The 27,062-nt window shown below is 34.8% G+C and overlaps 1 protein-coding gene across 2 annotated transcripts in view; it reads left to right on the top strand.

The window, feature by feature from the left end:
* Nucleotides 1-27,062, top strand: part of LOC123549892 (neuropilin and tolloid-like protein 1) — a 45,701-nt gene that overhangs the window by 13,600 nt on the left and 5,039 nt on the right. For both annotated transcript variants that reach the window (XM_053546506.1, XM_053546507.1), the window contains exons 2-6: nt 11,637-11,693; nt 18,250-18,414; nt 23,067-23,321; nt 26,425-26,454; nt 26,770-26,915. In XM_053546506.1, coding sequence (XP_053402481.1) covers nt 11,637-11,693; nt 18,250-18,414; nt 23,067-23,321; nt 26,425-26,454; nt 26,770-26,915 — 653 coding nt within the window. The remainder of the gene's footprint in view (nt 1-11,636; nt 11,694-18,249; nt 18,415-23,066; nt 23,322-26,424; nt 26,455-26,769; nt 26,916-27,062) is intronic.

Genomic DNA, 27,062 nt, shown 5'->3' with positions numbered 1-27,062 from the left:
GAGATTTCCAAGGATGATAACGACACTTCATTCGTTAGCAGCTAATATTTTTTCCCCTGCTGGAACAATGAAATATATTGTTGCGGCAGAGAAACTAAGGGTTGAATGACTCGAGAGGCGCCGAAACCAACATCTTACTACAGGATCTATATCATTCAAATTTTACATAATGAATACAAAATACGGGTCAAATTTTATACCAGATTGACTGCTTTTATTATTAAACATCATATAGACATGATAGATGTAAGGAAAATCTTGCGCCTGACTAACGTCACCCCGACACAGTTATAGGTCATATGGCGATTTTCTAGCTTTTGATGTTGCTAGAAGACCCCCAGGTGCTTTTCCGTGCATCATTTCATCATGGATGAGCACCTGGGTAGAACAACTGGCCTTCCATTAGCCAGCTGGATGGTTTCCTCACATGAATAATTCAACCCCTCGGGCGAGGCTGGAACTTCATGGGTGGGGGACAAGTTATTCGAAGTCAGCGATCTGTTACGTGCCTGGTTCGTAGCAAAATTCTTCGCGGTTTTGTTGTCTAAAGTTTTATAATAAATCATTTTGAAGAAATGTGTTTTAAAATTTATTCAGATAGCAGTTTCTGGGATGTATCAATAGTCATATCCTTATGCAAATATCTATTTAGATTTTTATTATTATTTTGTATATTCTTGTCATATAACATGTAATGGCGACTGCACCAGAAGTATTGTAACTGAAAACAGCAAGATGGTATTTTTGTTAGCATAGGCTATCAGTACATTTCATAAAAGTGAATGCATTTCTGATGCATTATAAATGGAACAGGATGATTAAGATGGTGAGTGAGATTAAATTAATGAAAATAGCACTTTTAAAAACGTAAAGAAATGTGTGTCAAAGTAATTAGCTCTTGAACCTTACATACATGTTTTAATCCTATGGATCTAGTCTAATATCAAGTCATTTTTCTGCAAATAAAATCTAGCGTTATCTTATTATATTTTAATGTGCGTTAGAAAATGTATAAAAAAACATAACAACTACACAAAGACTCAAAGAAGGGTAAAGAAACCGCCTCGACTCCAGTTAGCGGGTCTTTCAGTTAACTATATTTTTACTGTCAGCAGTAATATAAAAAAAAAGAACTCCAGTCATTTATATGAATTACAAGCATAAAATACTAGATACTAGCTTTGATAAAATAATTTAGATAAAATACAATGAGCGTTCAAAATAGTTCATATGAATTTATATGAGAGTCGCTTCTTGACGTATTAAATTGCATTCAGCAATAGTAAATATACAAAGCACGGTTTAAGCTTTAGCCTGCTGTGGGCAAGTGGTTCTGCCTTTGCGACCAGTGCAGACCAAGATCAGCTTGCACGCTTGTGCAGGCTGATCATGATCTGCACTGTTCGCTATTCAGTCAGTAAATTTTCATTGAACTACCCTTCAAATAATAAATGGTACTGCCCAACTTGAATGATGGACAAGTCCATTATAGAAATTTAGCAGAGTAAGGGTTAATGAAATGCAATCTAATTACTTTGATAATAATTCTATAAATGTTACGTTTTCCGTGCATCATTTTTCGTGCATTTATGAAAAAAAAGATGTTAAACTTCGATTCTAACGTGTGATCGAGCAACAGCATGTAAATTGCTAGACTGGCTCCCGTCCCTATGTTTGTTCTTATTTACATATATCAGTTTTCTTCATTAAGAGGGAAGTAACTCCAGAGGGTTGTTTCTACATTGACATTTTTTATTGCCCCTGGCTCCAAACGTATGGTTCAGCCATCAGATAAAATTGTGCTATTTTAGAGGCTTAAAATTTTCTAACAAAATGTTTCCTGTATTTATATAAAAAATAACCATGCAGCCAGGGAGCCAGGCTAGTAAATTGCTTGCAACATTTAATCAAATAACTGAGGCAGCGATTGAAACGTCAAAAATAATGAAGAAAATTATTGTATTCTTTATACATTAAAATTGAAATATATGTTATGCTATCAAACCTTGAAAATATGGTGCAAGTGATTCATTTAACCCCAAGACATCAGGCAAACATGTATATTTATAATAGCTGGATTTCAAATAACCCATATACCGACGTAAATAGGACTCTGGAGTCGTTTTCGTTTTTTTTTCCCTCTCTGCGCTGGAAGTTCGCAACTAATAGACTTGTCTAACATTGTAATTAGCTCTGCTAATACTCTACACAGCAGATAAGAGGTTCCCCACAGGGAAGGCGGAGGGTTTGAGACATTCTTATTACCATAGTCATGCCGATACCCCGCTGCGGGCCTCAACAGCTGTTTGTGATGTATATCACCGAGATGCACTTAAATTTGCATTAAACTTTTATAATTTCGTCAATTTAAATGATAAGTAAACTTTGATTTATAGAAGACACTCATGGCTTTCATAAACAATTTTAGAGATGTAAAAGTGCCAAAAGATCAAAATCAGTACTAAACGAAAATAGAACTAACATATTTCAGTTTCGAGTAATCGTATAGCACCGTCGGATATATCGACACAAATAATATAATAAATTTTATCACAACATTGAGAAACCGCACTTATATACAACAACTAGAAGAATCGTTTATCAACAAAAAACCTTATGAAAAAGTTTGGCTTGAATTACAGCCCGTGCCACTCATTATAACCTAACATGTACCCTCATTAATTAAAACAATGATAAAGAGGATTGTTACACTCATTACAATAATTACAAAGGTAAGAGGGATATAAAGAGAAGAAACGAGAAACCTGTACAACGCGAAGTATAATGCACAATGAAAGAAGAATTGTCTCTTGACACCACTTTTGACGTTTAATGGGACTTGATGAAGAAAGAACACTTGAATGGCCTTTCTAGCAATCTCACACATTGTCTACAAAATTGAAATTATGCACTGTGGTATTTCTTTCAGGGAAATGTTACTCAAATATTATAAACTATAGTCAAAATAAATGCTTTATGTACAATGAACTGAACAACCGAGCAAATGAAAGCCGGGTACCAGTTTTAACCCTTACCTTGCTAAATTTCTATTATGGACTTGTCCATCTTTCAATTTGAACAGTACCATTAACTGTTAAAAAGAGTGCTTACAAAATCGATACTGACTGAATGGCGAACAGTGCAGATCTTGATCAGACTGCATGGGTGTGCAGGCTGATCATGATTCACACTGGTCATAAAGGCAGAATCAATTGTGTCCAGCATGATAAGGGTGAAACTGGTTGCCATCTTGAAAATACCCAATGTCAAGACTGGTTTCAATACCTTAGCGGGTTCGATGGACCACCAACAAAGACCCCATTACCATAATTAGGATTTTCGGCTAGTGCACATGCACCTTAATTACGGTACATGGTTTGTATCAATTTTAATGGAGTAATTAGTTTTGTCTACTAAACAGTTATACTACAATCTGTTTTGTGAAAGCACATTTTTTTCGGTGAAATGGTTCGTGAAGAAAAGTGCTATAACCGAGCTAATAATAAATAATGTAGTGAACAAGCTGTTCTCCTTTGGGCACGTGACGCAGTTGCGTGCAAGTGTTTTCTCTCTACGCAGTAGAATTGCTATTAAAGAGGGCAACAGTTGGGAAGCTCTAAATGCCATCTAAACATTTATATAGAATTAACACAAAAAACAATGTTCCTTTGAATAAACATTTTATTCTAGATAGGGTCAGCTCTGTGACTGGTTTTCTCAGCTTCACTAGATGTTGCTGTAATATTGTGTCCGTCTAACAACATTGAAACTTTTCCTGAAAGAAAAAAATTCTCTCTAGGCACATCTAAATAGTTACCTAGAAATAGATCAGAGATAATGCAAACATTTTCATGGAGTGCTATTATAGAGGCTTTTATGGCGGGAATATTTATTTTTAAATGACTCTAATGGCTACTGTTATTTTACAATTGTGCATCTGTAATAAATCACGAGTTTTATTTCTAACGTACATAATGCCACAGAGTCTAGAATGTTTGATATGTCTATTGTTCGATATGTCTATTAGTAGATTTATTTATTTATGTGGCAGAACTATTCAAACTTTCTCGGCCCATTGTTTGCTCATTGCATCAAATACTTCTTTCATCTATATTTCTCGCTAGGTATAAATTTATGATACTGATTTCAACTAATGGTTAGGCTATGTGAATTGAACATGATCAGAACAGAGAGAGAGAGAGAGAGAGAGAGAGAGAGAGAACACCCAAGAATAAGTGCACTTTTTCAATTTTTGTATTTAAACAAAATGCACGTGCATTCGTCGCCAATTACAAGCCATTCAAAGTAAACACGGTAAAAGAATGAAACATAAAATGAGATCGTCCAAGGCGTTTAGCAAATTACAATTACACAATTTCAGGGCAAATGTAAATGATTTTGGCTGTATTGTATATATAGCAGCACAGTTATTCCGAATCCGGATGTCGTTGTGGGTTCGAATATCAGTAGGAGTGGAATTAGAAACTCAGAAATAAGTACTGACTGGAAGTGTAGGAAGTAACCAAGCGTCGTTTTCATATGTTTCTTTTTATTCAATATTAAACATAATTGAGCCGCGCAGTCTGGTCAGGATCCATGCTGTTCGCTTTCAAACCCTATTGCAATTAGAGAAGCGGATGCGCAGGCTGGTCTGGATCCATGCTGGTCGCAAATGCACTATGTTGGTTTTCACATGGTGCGGCTCAATTATTAACAATCAAACACATAAAGCTGATGTTTCCAAACTGTCACTTCTCTGTAGCGAAATCGAATACTTCATCTAATAGTATGTCTATATGTTTTTGTTGGTGCACCATACAGTAACTCAACAAGAATGTTGCAATGACTTTGAATAATTGTTCTGTAGTCTAATAGGCTGAGATACCGACAGGTTGTCGAAAAGTAAATTCAGCAATCGTAGCCAAATGTATACTGGGGCCTCACCGCCGGATCATGTACCTTAATCTGTATGATAAATTGGTGCACTTTTGTTGCACACCTCTCAATCAAGAAGGCAGAAAAATGAACCTTCTCTGGAGCCCATTAGTATTTCCTTAATGAAATTATTTATGTCGTAAAGTAACTCTTGATTAACGTGTAATGGAATTATGATTAAGTAATCAACTGACAGAACAAACATTTAATGCAGTTATGCAATTTCATAAGTAAACAAGCATTTCATCATCAACCTGAGATTCTTCGATACCACCATCATATCCGCTGTTTTTCATTTGCCGATATAGTATGAGTAATAATAGGTGTACGATTACCAAAATAATAAAACAATGGCTTAATCATATCCACGGAAGAGCAGGTTGTTGTCAAAACAAAAAGCCATGTGTGTGAAATGAAGACATTCTGCCATATGTTCTAGAGGATGGCGTTTCAAAAGCATAGTGTAACATGTGTAACAGAGACTCCTACACATGTCATTGTTTATGCCATATTTTTGAGAGCATGTTATGCAGGGTTACACCACAAAGTGGTACTGCCACATTTTTGGTACACGGTACCCTTGCGGTCGAGTTTTGGTCGAACTAAAATGCGTTGAAAGGGTGCATTCGATTTGTCAAGAAACATTTTTGGTATATCCTATTCAGTGCAATTAATGACTAACTTAGACCATTTATTTTCAACATTTTACTTGTGTTTTGGCACACCTTGGCACGTTATGTTTACTTGTTTTTGTTTCAGTCATTGACCGTCCGATAGCTATCTAACTTTTTCACATAATTATACTGACAAAACTAGACTTACATGACAGAACGTGTACACTGGCAAAATGCAACTCAGTGTCCATCTTGGTCAGTTCGGATAAGTTTAGAGTTTTACGCCCCCCCCCCCCCCCCTCCCACACAAAATATGACATACTGAAGAACAACGACAATTGAGCGGTCAGAAAAGCTCAAGGCAACTATTAAGTAACCAGGTAATCTTGTTCATACTACAACATGTTCAAACACCTCCCAGTTCTGTTTTATATGAGCTTCAGTGTATCAGATATACCGTTTTACGTTACGTGTGCTACGTACGTATGTAACGTATTTTTGTAGCGACTGCCGCAACGCATTAGAATGTATTCGTACCGCTTGTTGGTGTAACAGTGCAATTAGCCTATTATGACCATGTTATTTGGCTAAGGACGGTTGTATTGGACTGAAGGCCTATATACATGTATTGTCAAATTGTAGGTTAAATTGAACGAAAAGAAGGCTAAAAGTGACGATGATTGATTAATAGTTTTATTTTAATAATTCATGTAATAGACATGTTTTCGCAAACGGCCGAGGCCAGTCGGACTGATTTTGCCATTCTTTTTGTTAGCTCTGAGTATATCCGAAGATGTACACGCTTTCGCTTTCGCAGTCATCGCACTAACCAAATTTCATTAATAACTTGAAGAAGCCCGGTGTATTAACTTGATATTTTGTGTAAAAGTGTATGAAAGACAAATTATTGCTGTAGATTACTGTACTGACATATCATGACGCATTTAGATCACTTTTTAAGCCATACAAAAGATCCCATTATTTCTGGAGCATTTCCCGTATACATATGCAAAATGTATCCACATTTGCAGACCCAGCGTGTCATATAATAAATAAATAAATAAAGCAGCAGATAAGTTTCATTACCACGGGTACTAAACAGTGCCTGCGGTACTGACTGTGCCGACGAGGATTGAAGGCACTTCGCTTCCTGTACCGCAGGTACTTCGTCAATGTTTGCAAAACGAGCAAGATCGGTGAGTGATTTTTGTCATTTTGTTACTCAAGAAGATTTTTTTCAAAAATCGGGAAATGTAGCGGGGTGTAGATGTATCTTATCTACATATCCATGCTAAAATTTGTGGCAAATGAACAATTTCCTAGAAACGTAAGGACAAATAAGTTGAGAATGAAACGTGATTTTTTCACATCAGTGACTGTTTAGACTCGATTTCTTTTCGCTGACCCAAACGATGTCGTCTCTGCCGTCGTAAATTATATTTATAAATGACATGTAAGTTGCTAAAACATAAAATGTGTCCAGAAAATTTTGAATTTGTACGTTATGCCAATTTTGGAAAAGTGCCGCAGGCATATTTACGATGCCGCAGCCCCTTCGAGGTGCCGCAGGCACTTGGAAAAGTTTCATAAATTTGGCCCATAACTAACCAAATCTCAAATAAATCGCATTCGTACGACTATATTTTATATTCACAAATATAAAAAGTTTAGCAATCGGTTTATCATCGCGGGTAATCTTAAACTATAGTACGCGATTGTTCTGGTCAGTTGAAGCAAACTGTATTTCCAAAACATTATGCTTTTTGAAAATTGCCTTCTCTGCCCGTCCTATGCTGCTCGATATGTTTTTTTTTTTTTAAGTTTTGTTTGCAGGGAATAAAATAGGTTTTTACGTACATGTAAAAACTATTAAAATTCTCCCGTTTGATCGTTTATGAGCTATACTTATTAAGTTCTCCTTTTTTCTGAAAACATTTTTAAAATAATTTTTTTTTTGTAGGCCTAGATACACTTAATATTTCCAGGAAACGTTAGGCTATTAAAATAATTACAGAAAATTTCAAACATCGATATAGTTTCTGATTTTATACCGTAATAACTGTCTAGCTAGTAAATGTCAGCTGTCCACAATGGGCTCTTACACAAATGGTATCGAGATTATAATGTGAATCATCGCAATAATATTTACAGGAAACTTTTGACTATTGAGACTCTTATTAGAAAACTTCGCTTTATCACGATAATTTCTTGAAGTATCGTGACAGCTACCTACCTATCTCGTGGCAGAGGTTATAATGCAGTAATTTAGTCAAAAATGTGCTTCCGTGGTGTGGGTGTAGTCGAAAGAAGTCCCTAATAAATAGATCTTAAGTTTTCTATTTTTTCGCGCATTTTCGCATAAATCGGGAGCCAAAATGGGCATCATTCTACTCGTGAATGAATTTTACATAAAATAGGACACTTTTCATGCTAATAGTCGCTTGTTTTCGAGTTGTTTTACTTGAAAACGAAAGTAGGGTTTTTATTCTGCGGACCGCTTTCTGAAATGCGCCAATATGAGGGTACCTGACTTCAGTTGACTTGCATTCCACTGCATACTATTCAACACCCCTTTTTCTTTTCGTTTTCTTGAAGGAAATGTTGTTTCTCTGTTCTTCCATTTGTCTGTTTGTCTAGTTTCGGCCAAATATATGTCCCGATACTTTTTGAAAGTGCCTGCGGCACCTCGAAGGGGCTGCGGCATCGTAAATATGCCTGCGGCACTTTTCCAAAATTGGCATAACGTACAAATTCAAAATTTTCTGGACACATTTTATGTTTTAGCAACTTACATGTCATTTATAAATATAATTTACGACGGCAGAGACGACATCGTTTGGGTCAGCGAAAAGAAATCGAGTCTAAACAGTCACTGATGTGAAAAAATCACGTTTCATTCTCAACTTATTTGTCCTTACGTTTCTAGGAAATTGTTCATTTGCCACACATTTTAGCATGGATATGTAGATAAGATACATCTACACCCCGCTACATTCCCCGATTTTTGAAAAAATACTCCATGCAGTAACAAAATGACAAAAATGACAAAAATCACTCACCGATCTCGTTCGTTTGACGAAGTACCTGCGGTACAGGAAGCGAAGTGCCTTCAATCTTCGTCGGCACAGTCAGTACCGCAGGCACTGTTTAGTACCCGTGATTACGTTGTCATGTTTTTACATATGCTTTTAACAAATAGCATGCTCCTGGTTTTATTCCAGCACATTGAAAGCTTGAATGAAGGATCCAAATCCGTAAACAGTTGTAGTCTTAATTTATCATCAGATAACCATTACGCAAAATTTATGTAAACGTGTTTTTTTTTCGCACCGTCATACTTGCAGTATGTAATGTATATATAGCAAACAAATACAATATGTTCAACCTACAACGCAACTGGTGAAATTACTAATTTGCTTTGTTAGTGAAATTACTAATTTAATTTGTTAGTGAAATTACTAATTTAATTTGTTGGTCACACCGATACATTTTCGGTAACATTGTGATTTTTCAAGTTTGTTTGAGAATGAAGATCCCTGATGGCAAACTAGAGCACAGACGAGCTTCTAGGTTCCGCCGTTCTGCAGTCTGATTTGGATTTCAATCTATCTTTACTGCATCGCACGTTCGAGTATTTCATGCATTTGTTTAGAAACCACAGCATAATGGAGCAAGTCATTCAAGGTCACCGATCTTTACCGCTCGGCCACGGAAGTCCCGGACTCACACAGGGCTATCGACTTGATTGCCTTTTTTTCTAAATATCTAGTTTTGCACTTTGTCCTCCGCATCAAAATTCGTTCTAATTACCGAGTATCAACCTGCATTTGTATGGGTTGATGTGAAAAGGGACATTATCATATAAATTTTGAATAGCTTCAGGAGCTGGCTTCAATGAACAAAACACAGACTACATTGGGCCACACAAGCTGAATTTGTTTCAAAACACTATATTTGTTACAAATAATCTGGACCAGCCATATGTCCAACACTGAACTAATCATCTAATTAAGGCTAAATCCACAATTTCTACCAGAGCCACTTTGTTGTCAAAACATTTTGCCATGTGTTACATGATTTGAGCCACCTTGCTCTCGCCATATGTTTGTAGAGAAATATTTACGTACATGTGCCCGGTAAACACAAGCGTTCTCTGTCGATGATTGTTTGTAATTGAGCTTTCACATTGTATTCATAACTAGCATCTACGCGCCTACTGTCGCTTCCAATTTGTCTTCATTTAGGGCCTTTTTTCCTGCTGTCTAATTTCTGCCTACGTGTGTCTGAATAGTGGAATTTATATTATTCAGCTCTTTTAACATATAACATAAGTGACTCACTGAAAAGTATATGTTATAAAAGCAAGACGTTCTTGTCCTGTCAGTTTCATTTTTGTTCCTGTTGTTTTTTTCTCCACTTTTCTGCCTTTCTTGTTTAATTCTTAGAGTGCTTGAAGAAGTATATACCTGTGGGTGGGGAATATTGTAATTAGATAAAAGTATGCATGAGGTAACTTGTCTACTTCTTGTCGTCAATTAAAGAAGACAAGTTTTGTCATTGCAACCTAATTGCATTGAATCATAAGCAGGTATTTTTATGTTTTTAAATTCACTGACGTGCACTTTGGTACAAATTGATTAGATAATTGTATACCAGTGGGTGGGGAACATGCAATTAAATAAAAGTAAGATAACATGTCTCCAGGTTTTGTCATCAATTAAAGAAGACATGTTTTGGCATTACAATCTAAATGCACCGAATTATATGCAGGCACTATCATAGTCATTCCTTCAAGCACCTGAGCACTGTTCGCCGAAAATTGTATCCAGTCTAACTAACATGACTAAAGCAATGTAGTACAAATGTATTATTTTTTCTTTCTCATAATTGATTTACCTACCACAGTCAAAATAGTTGGCGTTCGTATTTTTTATTTCATGCAGAATAAAAGTACCCGTATATTATACAAAGACAGCATCTGTTACTTTTCTTTCTACACGTATTTGTTAGAGAATATGAGTTAGGTGAAAGTGCTTGAAATTACAGCGTATTATTATGTTTTTCAGAGGTTAACGTTGAATGTGACGTTACGTGGGTAAAATTGGTAAACGGTTAATTTCATTGAAAAGATATGAATAGAAAAAACATGTTTGCAATACTCTGATCGGTGTTCAAGGTGACCGATATTTCGGCTTTACACAAACAAGAACTCTCTATTAATCGTCTTATTGAACTTCATGGTTTTTATCCAGAACGCTGAAAATATACATAAAGACATTAGAGACTTAAAAAAATTTTCCCTCCAGTTATTGTTACTGTTGTAAACTTTGTATTCAACTAGTTAACGAGAAATAAAAGTCAAATAAAATTACATTAAACGTGTTTAAGTTGTATCAAATTAGCGGAGGTATTTAGACTGGTTGTAATTGGTAGCACGTGCTTTGGTCATGTTTATGTCTTTCTTCTTGTTTACGACCTGTGTTGATGGGATTTTTTCTTATTGATTTTTTGAACATTCACAAGACCCAAGGGTCACTACGTGGACAGAAAGTGAATGAACATGCCACTTTTTATTTGTGTTCTATTATATGTTTGAATAAGTCTTCCCTTCATTTAGGCCTTTATAAGATCTGAAGAAGAACTTCCGGTAAGACTTGTTTTTCTGGAGGGGCTCTCTAGGGAAAAGTCGCGTTTCACGTGCAGAGGGTGAACTCAGAATGATTCAAATTTAGTTTTACACCACCTCTTCCCGTGACTGATGTTCTACATACAATCATCAAAAAAGAAGTTTAACATTGAAATTGAAAGAATTAATATTTGCAAGGAAAAATTAAAAAACTTAGTTACGTTCTGCAAATACAAAATATTTAAAAGGTATGATGAGATATCATTTTATTATAAATCCGAAATAAATACAACTGTTAAGTCAGTTGCGAGCAATCTTTGCTAATTTTAATAACAAAAAATGCCAATTGCCAAAATAGCTATCGCAGAAGGAATTGTTTTCATATAGAAATTAACATTGCAGACATTCTTTTGACTATTTTTTTTTCAGAGTTACTTATATATTTTTGTTGTATTTTTCAGCATTCCAGTGTCTGTCGGCGCTTATAGCATTACTCCAATTAGCAGCCGCATCAAAATGTAAGTTTTTTACAGTTATACTATTTCGGTATTCTGCTCCTTTTACGTAAAAAGAATCCTCATACAAAAACGTGCCACTCTAAATGTCCAGCCAGTCATAAAGGTTGGAATCAGATGCAATAAAGAATGATATTTACCAAAAAAAAAAAAATAAAGAATTGTTAGAAAGAACTAGAATTTGATGGGACAATACATACAATTTTTAGCATACGAATGTACAGATAGTCGCCATCAGACATTCATCACAAAACGCTATCCCTCTCTTCCAACATTTGCTACGTAGCCGAACTCTGTTGGTATACATTATGAAGTGTTTGGTAATTTTGTTGCAAAAACTCTCGTTTTCCGTCGATATCACTCGAATATTTCCTACACGACTTCAAATTTTGTCGAATGATAACATGAAAATGAGGAACTTGAAAATATATTATAATATTTACGAATTTCTTTAGAAATTGATAGAAAAAACTCTCGTTCTTCTTCAGTTTATTTCGCTGTAGTGACTAGTAGCTCTATATAGAAGATTTGTAATTGTGTCTGATTGTATCGGTACCATGTGCTTGAAAAATATTGCGCGAAAATCGTGCATTACATCTTTAATGACTTGATGTATCTGCTACATTTATTTTCGATGGTGTTTGATTATTTAGATAATGCCAGCCCTGCTGTTTAATAGTCAAGATCCATAACTTTGATACTACGTGTTTAGAAAGATCATCTTCGTGGTTTTGTTGGTGATGAAACTTTGATAGGAAGTTTGCGCTCGCTCTCAGGTGCGAATGGTTTTCTGTTATGGTGTTTATAGATGCAGATTTTCACGAAATTATATACAAATAACTGCATTTATCGTCTGTGTATTATCGGAAATCGTAAACCATGGGACGTACTTCCTGATTCTAGATGTTTTTACTCGTCGTGCTTGATTTTTACACGCACGTGCCACTGCGTTCGTTTTGTTTGAGTAGAAGTGAATAAGCCTTTGTGTAGTTTTTTAATCTTTTTATTCACTCCGGGCAGAAATTGCGTCATGAAATTTCAATTTTGTGTTATCTTTAACTTTCTGAATGAGCTAAGCCTCCATCTGAAAGGAAATGATAAGTAGATATTGAATGAAATTTTGTTTAATGTCCCATTTTTTTTACTAAAAGCCATCTGGGTGTAGTCTAAAAATAACTTCCTGTCGTATTCATAAAAATTATTTTAATATACTTTACAATCACGCTTCCATTTGTGTTTTGTTTTATATTGTTAATTGTATATTCTTTCAAATAGCAATATACGAAAAAGCAAAACAGTTTTGTCTTTAATAGCAGACTATACGTTCCTTCATGTTTTGTTCTCTGTACCAGAATGTTTATAGGACCACCTTTGACTAGTTTACAAACGAAAACATTCACTATTCAACTTTCGCATTATTTTGTCGAAATATAAAGTATTCTGATGTTTCGTCACAAGAACAACTTCAGCATTTTTGCCACACATCAAAACTGATAGTCTGGCTACCGACTAGATAATCTTTGTTTTAGAAAAAATAATTCTGTTATATATTCTGACTTCATGATTCAGTCTTGGCTCTGATTATTTGTGCTTTGAGAAGAAAAGGGACATAATTATACAAAATTTGAATAGCCGCAAGAGTTATCTCCTGTGAACAAAAAAAAAACAGGATCTGAACTGAGTACAAGTTACGTTCTGTAGTTATGCTGTTCTGTATTATAAACTAAATATAGTGTGGTTTTAATAGCTTTCAAGTATGCTAGCTTACATAATACTTCCTATGAACCCTAGTAAAAAAAAATCAGTTATGGTAATAGAATATGTTAACATACAACATACCGTGCCTTCCTTCATGTTCGTTGAAAATTTGAAATGTAATAATGTTATTTCTGTTTGTTTTATTTACCATTTTATCAGCATCACGGGTACTAAACAGTGCCTGCGGTACTGACTGTGCCGACGAGGATTGAAGGCACTTCGCTTCCTGTACCGCAGGTACTTCGTCAATGTTTACAAAACGAGCGAGATCGGTGAGTGATTTTTGTCATTTTGTTACTGCATGGAGTATTTTTTCAAAAATCGGGGAATGTAGCGGGGTGTAGATGTATCTTATCTACATATCCATGCTAAAATTTGTGGCAAATGATCAATTTCCTAGAAACGTAAGGACAAATAAGTTGAGAATGAAACGTGATTTTTTCACATCAGTGACTGTTTAGACTCGATTTCTTTTCGCTGACCCAAACGATGTCGTCTCTGCCGTCGTAAATTGTATTTATAAATGACATGTGATCTGCTAAAACATAAAATGTGTCCAGAAAATTCCGAATTTGAACGTTATGCCACTTTTGGAAAAGTGCCGCAGGCATTTTGACGATGCCGCAGCCCCTTCGAGGTGCCGCAGGCACTTTCAGAAAGTATCGGGACATAAATTTGGCCGAAACTAGACAGATGGAAGAACAGAGAAACAACATTTCCTTCAAGAAAACGAAAAGAAAAAGGGGTGTTGAATAGTATGCAGTGGAATGCAAGTCAACTGAAGTCAGGTACCTTCATATTGCCGCATTTCAGAAAGCGGTCCGCAGAATAAAAACCCTATGCTGCTCGATATGTTGTTGTTTTTTTTTTTTTCAAAGTTTTGTTTGCAGGGAATAAAATAGGGTTTTACGTACATGTAAAAACTATTAAAATTCTCCCGTTTGATCGTTTATGAGCTATACTTATTAAATTCTCATTTTTTCTGAAAACATTTTTAAAATATTTTTTTTTTTGTAGATATACTTAATATTTCCAGGAAACGTTAGGCTATTAAAATAACTACAGAAAATTTCAAACATCGATATAGTTTCTGATTTTATACCGTAATAACTGTCTAGCTAGTAAATGTCAGCTGTCCACAATGGGCTCTTACACAAATGGTATCGAGATTATAATGTGGATCATCGCAATAATATTTACAGGAAACTTCTGACTATTGAGACTCTTATTAGAAAACTTCGCTTTATCATGATAATTTCTTGAAGTATCCTGACAGCTACCTACCTATCTCGTGGCAGAGGTTATAATGCAGTAATCTGGTCAAAAATGTGCTTCCGTGGTGTAGGTGTAGTCGAAAGAAGTCCCTAATAAATAGATCTTAAGTTTTCTATTTTTCGCGCATTTTCGCATAAATCGGGAGCCAAATGGGCATCATTCCACTCGTGGAATTAATTTTACATAAAATAGGGCACTTTTCATGCTAATATTCGCTTGTTTTCGAGTTGTTTTACGTGAAAATGAAAGTAGGGTTTTTATTCTGCGGACCGCTTTCTGAAATGCGACAATATGAGGGTACCTGACTTCAGTTGACTTGCATTCCACTGCATACTATTCCACACCCGTTTTTCTTTTCGTTTTCTTGAAGGAAATGTTGTTTCTCTGTTCTTCCATTTGTCTGTTTGTCTAGTTTCGGCCAAATTTATGTTCCGATACTTTTTGAAAGTGCCTGCGGCACCTCGAAGGGGCTGCGGCATCGTCAAAATGCCTGCGGCACTTTTCCAAAAGTGGCATAACGTTCAAATTCGGAATTTTCTGGACACATTTTATGTTTTAGCAGATCACATGTCATTTATAAATACAATTTACGACGGCAGAGACGACATCGTTTGGGTCAGCGAAAAGAAATCGAGTCTAAACAGTCACTGATGTGAAAAAATCACGTTTCATTCTCAACTTATTTGTCCTTACGTTTCTAGGAAATTGATCATTTGCCACAAATTTTAGCATGGATATGTAGATAAGATACATCTACACCCCGCTACATTCCCCGATTTTTGAAAAAATACTCCATGCAGTAACAAAATGACAAAAATCACTCACCGATCTCGCTCGTTTTGTAAACATTGACGAAGTACCTGCGGTACAGGAAGCGAAGTGCCTTCAATCCTCGTCGGCACAGTCAGTACCGCAGGCACTGTTTAGTACCCGTGCAGCATGCTATAGAAGTCATTTTACATTTTTTTTTTAATCTGAGCCGCACCATGAAAAAACCAACATAGTGCATTTGCGACCAGCATGGATCCATACCAGCCTGTGCATCCGCAGTTTGCTAACGGTTTCTCTAATTGCAATAGGCTTTGAAAGCGAACAGCATGGATCCTGACCAGACTGCGCGGATGCAAATGCACTATGTTGGTTTTCTCATGGTGCGGCTCAATTATATTCTTTATGTTTTGCTTTTGATTTTTTTTACAATGTGAATTCTAAAAAACACAGACCGCTTAATTTTCTATGTGTGAAATAGATTTTCATGTCTGGAACTATTTTGTTTTGACAGAAATTTGGCGTAGTAATTTTACAGTATTTTTTACAATAATAATTACTAGAAATTTATAGTCATGCAGGTTAATCTTTTTCCAATCAGTTTTATTATACGTCTTTAGCTTGCCAGTAAACACACATAAATCTAAATTGTGGGAGTATGCTTGGCATAAAACATGCTTACTTTAGTATCAATTTATTGTATGTTACCGTTGAAACATGTGCTGAGAAAACCGAATTTTGTGTTTAAAATTGACGTTTGGCCAAAAGATATACTTCGTTTAGCACGTGTTAATCTTCCAATTTCTCTGTCTGGATCAGTGAAATTTTGCTACTGCAGACAGGTGGTTCTTCTGATAACTGTACAAGACAAAAAACAAAGATGATAAATCTACAAAATTTCATTCATACATTTAAAATATTTTCTTGGCAGTTTTATCAATGTCAGCAATAATTTCAAATTTTGCCACGATTTGTGTTAACGTCGATTTGTATATGACAGGGCCAAAGAGAAATGTTTTTCCAGTGTATTATTATACAAAACAAGTGGAATATATCCATCTGAACATTTGTGGACACACTACTTTCCGCCAGGTTCTTTCAAAAATGAGTGACCCTGTTTCCGTTCACAAGTTATTCAACTCACTGGCAGTCTTTTTTTGTTGAAATATACTGTATTCATGTACTGAACAAAGAGGCAAAGAGGAGATAAGAATTGCCGTCTGCCATCTTTGACACAAATTTGATGTAGAGGATGAATTATATGTTTTGTTTATGGACATTTACTAAAAAAAAAGATTTTTTGTACGGTTTGCTTTATACGTAATATGCAACTTTTAAGTGAATTGCTGTTGCGCCGACTGTCAAAATTAAATTTACTAGCAGAGCGTAAATTCATTGATGCCATTGTGCACGTGCCTTGATGTCAACTATTTTCAAAAATAATTATATTGATTATATCTAAAGCCGCATTTTGGATGAATGATGATTATGCTTTAAAGAACTGTGAACTAATATGTATTTTGGATGCATTTTGGGCAAGGCTTAGATTAAAATAATGTTGTCTGTGGTAAAGTAATATTTATCTTTATATAAAATAAGATACGCTTCCTTATAAATTTTGTAATGTATTTTTACAATGATTGCAAGTGATAATTTGGCAGCGTTCGAGCTAATTTATATGTCAAGTTTTAAATATAGGTCTAAAGATGTCTGAAGGCTTCGAAATACCTGATATTTTTCCTGACTGAGGCAATTATAGATATCAAATGATTGTATATGATAATAAACTGAATTTCTAGTACTTCCAGTTATCAGCGAAAATTTTAAGTTGTTTGGAATATTACTGGTAATTATGATACGAAAACTATTTGGCAGCAGTCGGTATACTGGTATCAAAGTTTATTATTTTCAGAGGGGAGAAGTGTAATGTATTTAGTATTACATGCCATTTTATGGTATTTTTCTGTTATTTTTCTTTCGCAGTGCTCTTCGTTCGTCCGTATATTACACTTTGGTTTAATTCAGCAACCTAAAATTCTTAGAGGTAATCAAATTTCTATGGACAATATATTGAATTAAATGTAAAATGATTTAAAAAGTTGAAAATAGAAGGTTATCTGTAGAATTTCGAGGACAGATATGAAAATAATGACAGAAACATTTTTATATGATTTTCATGAAGCATCCTTCTAGTTATTTCCATTGACAGTAGATTATTTTGTTGGATTCCCAAACTATTTAATGATAAATTTTAAAATATAAACACATTTGACTTTTTAATAGCCCTATGTATCACTTTTATTTAATTTCTAAGAAACATGGACATTCATGTCTGCAGTTGGTTTGAAAGTCTTCAGTATTTAGTTGAAAAGTAACCAAATTAACATGCAGAAATTTGGTTTTGTTCTATACTATTTGTCCGAAGGAGCACCATATACCTACCTTCCTTCACAATTAAGATTTGAATATTTGAAAGTCATCATATGACGTGATAGACACCGGAGCTATTTTACGACTGAAAGAAGTTATGTAAACGAAAATTCGGGATTGCTATATCCACCTGCCGGGGGACTAAGGGAAGCAATCGAACTATATTACTTGCTATAGTTAAATGATTATTTGTCATTAATAGAAGCAGATTTTGTTTAGCTTTAGGTGTAAAAATCATTATTTCTTATGTTGGAATCGATGTCGCAAAAGATGATAATTTACACTCGTAAAAAAATGTTATAAACTACTGTCGTCTGCTTTTTTTCAGTGGGTCCTTCATTACTGACAGTTGAACCTCCTCCCATGGTCAACGATTATATAAATCCTGCCTGCTACAACTTTACGCATGGAAACTACCATAACATGGAATTCTACAGTCCTGGATACCCGAAACAGTACCCGAACAAAATAGACTGTGTCATGTATCTTCAAGGTATGTATAAACCGACTTCCGGTATCCACCAACCTACTTCCGGTTTACATGTTTTCTGAGTTTATATTACATGAACTTAATTTCTACTTTGAAATTATTAGGATAAAACTGAGTTAACAAAAGCGTGCCGTAACAATGAACAGTATAATAATTATTGCGTATTTATAAAATATCGAATAAACATTAATCGTTTAAAGTAATAACCTGGACAATAATAATGCTGATTCAAAGACTAAGTTGTTATCCAGTCAAAACGAATGCTATATTACTGCATAACTTCAATAACAGATGGTGCTAAGGGTAAAAATGCCACATTCCATCACACTTGCATATTTGTCTTACTGTGAAATCGTTTACTATGTAATTTACTTACGGTGCCATATATCTTGATATTGCAAAATTTGCTACGTGTTTGAAAATTAAGATGAGCATCATTTTGTTTGCTTTATTGCACCGTTGGCGTCTTACGATATTTTGTTTTATCTTTTTAACTGCTTTTCAGGCTATGATATAACGACTTATTTATTCTTTATGTATCAATAAAATCGTACTTCAATCTTCTATATATAACACAAAATATTTCAAACTTTGCCACAAGTGATATTCTCCGTTTACATTTTCCTACGCTGATATCGTGCGGTAGGGTAATTTCACTGTTCTGAATTCGAGTACGCACAGTTTAACTGGCACACAAATGATAAATACAATAGTTAGCATATTAAGTGTACATAATATAGTTTTTTTTATGCCCGAAGGGAGGCATATAAGTTTTCAACTGTCCGTCCGTTCGTTAGTTTGTTCGTTCGTTCGTCACAATGTTAACTTTTTGCATGAAGGCAATTTACTCGCGAACCACTGCACCCAGGACCTTCAAACTTTACATGCTGATAGTACTCATTGAGTACACGACCCTTACTGACTTTGGGGTCACCAGGCCCCATGTTCACAAAACATTTTCAGTCTCAGCTGAGTTTGATAATGAAACTTTATTTGTCACTTATATCTAAATAGCATGTTTAAAACTAAATTTTATGTTAATAACTATTTTTAAGTGGCTATTCAGTATTGATGGTCAGTCTCAGTTGGAAATTAATCTTGAAGTTTTAGTAAAATTGATATTAAAATTTCAAACTCAAACTCAGCTGAGACCGAAAAATGTTTTGTGAACACGGGGCCAGATCAAAGGTTAAGGTCACAGGTGCCAAACGTTAACTTTTTGCATGAAGGCACTTTACTCACGAATCACTGCACCCAGGATCTTCAAACTTCACATGCTGATAGTACTCATTGAGTACATGACCCCTACTGACTTTGGGATCACCAGGTCAAAGGTCAAGGTCACAGGGGCCAATGTTAACTTTTTACATGAATGCACCTTACTCGTGAACCACTGCACCAGGACCTTCAAACTTCACATGCTGATAGTACTCATTGAGTACACGACCCCTACTGACTCTGGGGTCACCAGGTCAAAGGTCAAGGTCACAAGGGCCAATGTTAACTTTTTGCATGAAGGCACTTTACTCGCGAACCATTGCACCCAGGACCTTTAAACTTCACATGCTAACAGTACTTATTGTGTACACGACCCCTTTTGACTTTGGGGTCACCAGGTTTAAGCTTTACTTTCAAAACTTTATGTCATGTGAAGCAGCTTAAAATGCAGTCTGTTGTACATCGTCTCGATATAATTCAGCCGCGGCCAATGTAATTTTTTCTCCATCAAGAACCTGTCTCACAATTTTGACAGTTTACATAAATTCTGTTTATACTTATTAGTACATCAACGATTAAATAAGATACATGCTCTGGAATAACTGCCATAATATTCTCAAATATCTGTGTAATAATGATAATTATGCGTCGATATGAGTGTGTAAAGGTTTCTAACATGATGTAAACGGTATCTGTAGAGAACAGTCAGATAAAGTAAATATGAAAATAATACTACAAATGTGTTAATAATTAGCCTGGTACAAATACGTTACAGATACAACTTTACACATCCATCGAAGTAAAAACAGCAATGCATATCAAATATAAACGTTTTTTTTTTGTTGTTGTTGTTTTTTTACATCTGAGAGAATGAACACCGCTTGATGATAATACTCTAAATAGAGCGTCCTCTGGCAAAAAAATGAAGAAACATTCCCGTTTATATATCTCTCAGTAATCTCTCTTGTTTATCAAAGGTAAACGACAGTTTCAATTATTTATATCAAGAAAATTGGTACGTTTATATATTTCTTGTAATTACGATACTATCGTTTTCTCTAGAGTTGAAAGCCAAACGATGACGTCGGTGGGAGAGGGAATGGTATATCGCACGATCTTCTCGTGCATTTTTCAAACTAAGAGAATGTTCATGTAATGCTCTTGTACGCACCACACACATTGTTACCAAAAGCTGACATACATTTGTAGCTAGGACGTCAGTTTTTCAAATGTCAGAATAAACTTAAACTATAGACACAAATAATTTAACCTCTGTAGAGTCCTCTAACTAAGTACCAACAGTTTTGTTAACATCTTTATAAAGTTTATAAAATCAATTATTTTATCTCAACAGAGTCTTAACTAAAATCGTCGTACCTCTGTAGGAAACTAGTGAGCTAATTGATACAAATTATTTTATTTTTACATCTATAGTCTTTACAAAATAATCCAAACACCTACGCAGTGATCTCCCTTGCCATTACGCTCTCGTTGATCACATCAGCGTAGCGGCAAGGGAGATCACTGCGTAGGAGTTTGAAAATACTCATATATTCATTCATTGAGTCTTGGATTATTATTCATTCATTGAGGCTTGGATTATTATTCATTCATTGAGTCTTGGATTACCACAAAAGATTTTTTTCTGTAGAGCCTGTACACAAATAATTTTACCCACTCAGTGTAAGGAATGTTGAAACGCCTTTGGGGTTGTTGAAAAAGAAAGAAGAGCTGTCGTCAGGAAGACAGCTCTAGTTGCTGAAAGAAGCTCCAGCTGAATGTGGTACAGAAGGAACGCCAGTAGTTGGAAGCCAACCACCAATGGGTAATGTTTGGCCAACATTACTGCCCTACCATCTCGAGCCTGTCCTGGAATGAAAAGGGCGAAACAGGTGTTGACAGATGGTTCCCAGCTGAGGACATTGGTGGCAGCAGCACAGACGCTGTATGAAATACATTACGAAACAATCATGTTTATCGTTATAGAATCTTGGCTTACCAGTACAGAATTTGTTTTGAAATAAATTGTTGCATCGCTATATACTAAAGAGTCTTGACACTAAACCATTTTACCCCAATAAAATCACAGTGTTATCTTTTGATTTTATAGTGCAGTGGGTATAGACGATTACCTAAGTATCTGTTAATGTTTTTTACCTGTGACTGAACTCTCAAATATAGTTGTTGTTTTTTTTGTTTCAACCCAATATGCCGAAAACAAAGAGTTTAATAGGTTATAAAATAGTGTAATACATTAATATAATAATATTAATACGTTGTATTTTAGTTTTACCAGAAGCCTAACAAAATGTGTTTCAGAGTCCATAAACATCACATAACCCAAAAATCATTTAAACGTTTATACAGATATCTATACAACTGTTATAACCTTGGCCGAATCATGAAACAAAACATTTTAAAGGATATACGGATAATTTCATACAAATCTTATTACCACAAAACAAATGTCAGACAAATGATTTATTGTTTGTTTATAAAGGGTTTTATACAACTTTTATAACCTCAGTAGCATCTTTAAGCTAACACAAATCATTTGCACCTATTGAGCATGTCGAGTGGTGAAAGCGAATGAGGCCCTCTAGTGCATCTTTATATCATGCACATCGCTCCTGTGAACTTGATTCAGTTATTTCTTTATTTTTTTACTTTGAAACAATGGTTTATATCACACCAAATGTTTTGTGTGATTGGATAACTAATGAATTGTGTTAAATAGCAAACAATTTATGTCTGTCTGTTTCCTTTGCTGCTTTCTGCCAGTACCAATACAAAAGGCGACAAAAGCGTCATAACTTGTGTATGAAAAGAATATTCCAATTTCCCTTAATTTGGAGGCGGAGATTTTGTAGACTAAGAAATGAACTTGGACCCTTTGATGTTACGCCTCTGGCTTGTTTCAATCATTACATTAAATTACGGCCTTACTTTCGATGTAGTCTGGATTTCGTTAATGTTTTATATCATCCATTGATGAAATTATGGTCTGTCAAAAGCTCTGCAAAAATCGTAGTGGAAAAAAATGACTGCAAGCATTGTTTGATTATAATTAACGGCAAGGTAAAAAACGAACGGAAGAATAATGTTCATATGGTCTCCATCTACTGCTTGTGTTCGTAAAGAAATGATGCAATTATAGGCATTTAGACGCCACATGCTGTGATAACTGTAAAAGTAAAAAGAAATTGTTATCGTTGATTTATTTTTGATTTCTGTGGAGATACCTTGAATTTGTGTTTGAAACAGTGTTTTGGCAGTTTGGCAGTCATTTTGATTTAAATATAAAGTGTGTCATTCTTTTATGCAAGCGTTCTTTAAGTATTAGGTAAAATATCATCACATCTACTTGTAAAGGCCATCCACCAGCAAGGATTGTGGATTAAACCAGTTCACATAGATTTAGTAAATTTTTTTTTCAGCACCACATGGATTCAACATCATGATGTATTTTATGGACAAATTCTCAGTTGAGGAATCAGAGGGTTGCAAGTTTGACTTCATCGAACTCCGTGACGGACCGTTTGGCTATTCCAAATTTATCGCAAGGTTTTGCGGAGAAGGCTTTCCGGTCACAATCCATACGGAGTCACGGTTCCTGTGGGCAAGATTTGCATCCGATGATCTCGTGCAGTTTGATGGTTTTCGAGCCGTTTATGAATACAAGATTGACGAAGGTAAAGACTTGAAAACTTGCCGACACAGTTAATTCAGTTTCAGTGTCCCGTGTTTATGAGTGTTATAAAGCATGGCTGTAAACAATATTGAAAAGTTATAAATTAGACAAAACCCAGAATATAAACAAGATGAACTCTTAAAAAGCGCTTGAAATGCATCAAAATGGCTAGACACTAAGTTTCCAAAATTTCACTTCGTTACCGTCAAGATGTCACTTTTAGTTCTAAGATCTCTTAAATCTCAGAAACGAAATTCGAATTGATTTTGAAGTATGAGTTCTTTTTCATACCATTCTGTTGATAACACTCTTATTTCCCGCTTGCAAAACAGAATTTTCTGACGTTTGCAATTAAAATAGTTCAGTTTATCACTTCATAAAAACAGAATGTGAAAAAACATTTAGTCAAGTTACCTGGAACTAAAAAAAAAGATTAAGAAAAAACTGCTCAGAACTGGTTCAGATTACCTGCGTATTCTTTGAAGTGCGCTAAAGGTGTTCAGGTATAGGAGTAGAATAAACCGCTGGGGCATCAAAGCACTAAATAGCAGGCCTTCTTTTGAGTAATGACAAACTGCTATAGTAAACACCGTGGTCCTTTTCAAATACATTAACAAGAAATGTCGTCAGTACTGAATAAAAATCGCAAGAAATGTATTTTCCAGCTCAACAATAAAATCAAGGGAAAATATCAAACATTAAAGTGGTGGTGTATGACCTAAGTTATCATTGCGATAATTATGTTTACAGATGAAATTGCTATCAAACTGTCCTGCAAAGACCAGCAATTTATTGAAATGAAAAAAAAAGTAAAAATGCTTTAAAGGGCAAAAATACTGAGAACTATTTGAATTCAGTTAATTTAGTGTCTGGATACCTACAAGACGAATGTGGAGTTAATTTCAGTTGAAAAAATGATCAAACATATCAGAATATTCGTTCGAACAGATCTGCAGGTGAGATTAAAACAAAGTTGTAAAGATGCCACCAAGCTAATATAACGTTGCAGCGTCTTTCTGAAGCGACGCTTTCAACAAGTGTTAATCTATATGACTTTAGTTTATGCGAAGGCTTATCAGTTACGCAATATAACACTTAATTTACTGCCTCCCAAAAGATAGAACACATTAAGAAATGGTTTCTTTATTACCAGTACGTAGCCGGTTCGTAGAAAATGATTCATTTCTTAATTTAAAATACATTTAAAAAGAATGTTTATTCCCAAAAATAATATGTAAATTATTTTCAGGGACATTTTATGTCTAACGAAATATTCATAAAATATTTTTATGACAGTATAAAGTATTCTCGGAACAAAAGCACAAACACGCTAAACAGCCGGTCTTCTTTGTTCTGTATGAATTATTTTTCAATGCCTGCAGTTCCAAACCAAAGGTACACAGTGATATATCAGAATAGATGGATGACCCGGCGTCCATTGTCTTTATAAAGTCAGCATACACTATCTATGTACTGTATATTTAAACAAAACAGATACGTTTGCGTAAATTTCCAATACATGCATGTAACATAATATTTGAAGTCTTTTTTAATAACCGTTACTGTATTTAAGAGGCCTGGGATTTTTCAAGATTGTTTTTAAATCCAGGGTTTACTTTTTATCATTAAAACGCTGCCTTTACAGCTGCATTGAAAAAAAATCAGATTTCATTTATTTCATTTTCCGGTTGTTTACTCCTATCCAAAATCTATTGTAGGGTGGTACACTCGTTTTAGATTATTTGCACCCTCTCATAACAAAATAACTGCATTCCTTCATTTTTTTTGCAACTCCAGCAAAAAACATGTTCGTAGAGTTAAGTAAACAAAGTTAAAAAGAGAACGATATTTTTCATGAGAGGGAAGTGAAAACCAGAACATTATAAGATATGATTGTAATTACTGAAAGTGATGAAAGAGAACTACCACAGAAAGATAGCCCGATAGTCTGTATATTGACAACACTAATTTGATTATACAAGTGCTAATGGATGAGTCCGGATGAGTCAAATATGCAAGAAGCACGTGCTTTGAAAGAAACACTTCATATTCAATCATAGCTTACGTGCACAGATCGTAAATGCGTTTAATTATTTATTAAATACATTTCTGTTTTTCAATTTATATTGGTAATAGACTATAACTTTTCACTAATGGCGTTTCGGTTTCACTGCCTGCATGATAACAGTACATATTCGACCGTTTCATTTCAGTTTTCACACGAAGAGTCGTACACATAAGAAGTTTTACTAATCGAGAAATCTTCAGTTTGAACAAAAGTAAAATTTTGGCATACCATTTCCTATCATTTATAAACCCAATCGGATAAAGAGAAAGAGCGTCAAATATGTTAACGGCTCACATACCGTTATAGCATATACAATTTATTTAAAGAAAATAACAAAAATAAGCTATTTAGAATTCCAAACAGCATGCATTTCTCAATACTTTGGATACTGATACGTAAAAGCATTAAAAGAATTTGCAGGTACTCGAAATTCCAAACGAAAACAGCCACAAGTGGTGATAGATTCAAGAACGCCTACTAATTTGGCATGCGGTCTGCTTTTCATTAAATATTCCAAATTAATTGATATCCAACGTCACAGTAAATAATATATCCGAAATTTCTAAGTTGTTTGAGTCCAAAGTTCCAGATACTTTCAGATTTTTTTACCAGATGCTTATTCAATTAATAGGTTATCATGATTGTTAACCGATTCTGTCATCACATTAACCCAGTGTTTATTTCTCTCTTCTTACCTTTAATCTATGATGGAGACACATTCATCAAGAGGCCCTCCCTGCTGTAATTGCTTCCGCGGCAGCTTGTCCAGAACACCTACAAATCTTTATCCGGGTGCTTTTTGTATGTGCTCTCATACAGGCGCCTGAATTTTCAGTCGGCCAATTATTCATTCTTTCTTTGTTTAAAAAATCAATATCGTCATGGAGAATATAACATCTTTGGGAAGACGGCGTGGACCAGAGACTTTGACTATTTAATTGAGACAATTTAAATGACGAAATAAATGAAATTATTAAATTATTAAACGCCCATGTTGATAGTTAAATAATTCTTATTATTTCTTTTTCTATTTCAGACTATAACCCAATGTCACACTCGGAAAAAGGTATTGTCATATGTTTTACTACATTACACATAGCTTTCGTATTACAGATATAAGATCATATATGACTCAGTATACAATTATATAATGCATAATCTATATTCTATAAGCAATACTCTTATACATGTATTTTGGTAAATTCATTTTATCTGCAAGTTATATCGAAATTCAACTTGCCAAGAACGTCTATTAATGCAATATTAAGATTTTGAAAATATGGATAAATTATTATTGACTAACATGGTAAAGAAACACGTATTTTAATAACCGATTTTGGACAAATAAATCTAAAGCACATACTTTATGGAATATTTTCAGTTTGCCGCATATACATGGATAACATGGCCCAGGATGGGGAACTAAACTCTAAGGTGTTCCCATTGGCTGATACGTCACGTAGGGATTATCCAATTGAAGAGCCCGTGGATTGCACGTGGGAAATGCTGGCTGACAGAGGGCACAGGGTAAGAATTTATGTTAAATACTTTATAAAAATAATTATTTAACAATAGCTTTTTGTACAAAGTTGATATGCTGCCGACAACAGTTGAATTTCAAGGAAGAAGAAATAATTGTTTTAAAGAGATTTTCGTCTGTTTTGTCTGTCTGTC

This window comes from Mercenaria mercenaria, chromosome 6 (assembly GCF_021730395.1).
Source record: "Mercenaria mercenaria strain notata chromosome 6, MADL_Memer_1, whole genome shotgun sequence".
In the NCBI taxonomy this organism is placed as follows: domain Eukaryota; kingdom Metazoa; phylum Mollusca; class Bivalvia; order Venerida; family Veneridae; genus Mercenaria; species Mercenaria mercenaria.
The sequence above is the reverse complement of the archived record's forward strand: the minus strand, read 5'-3'. Positions and strand labels throughout refer to the sequence as shown.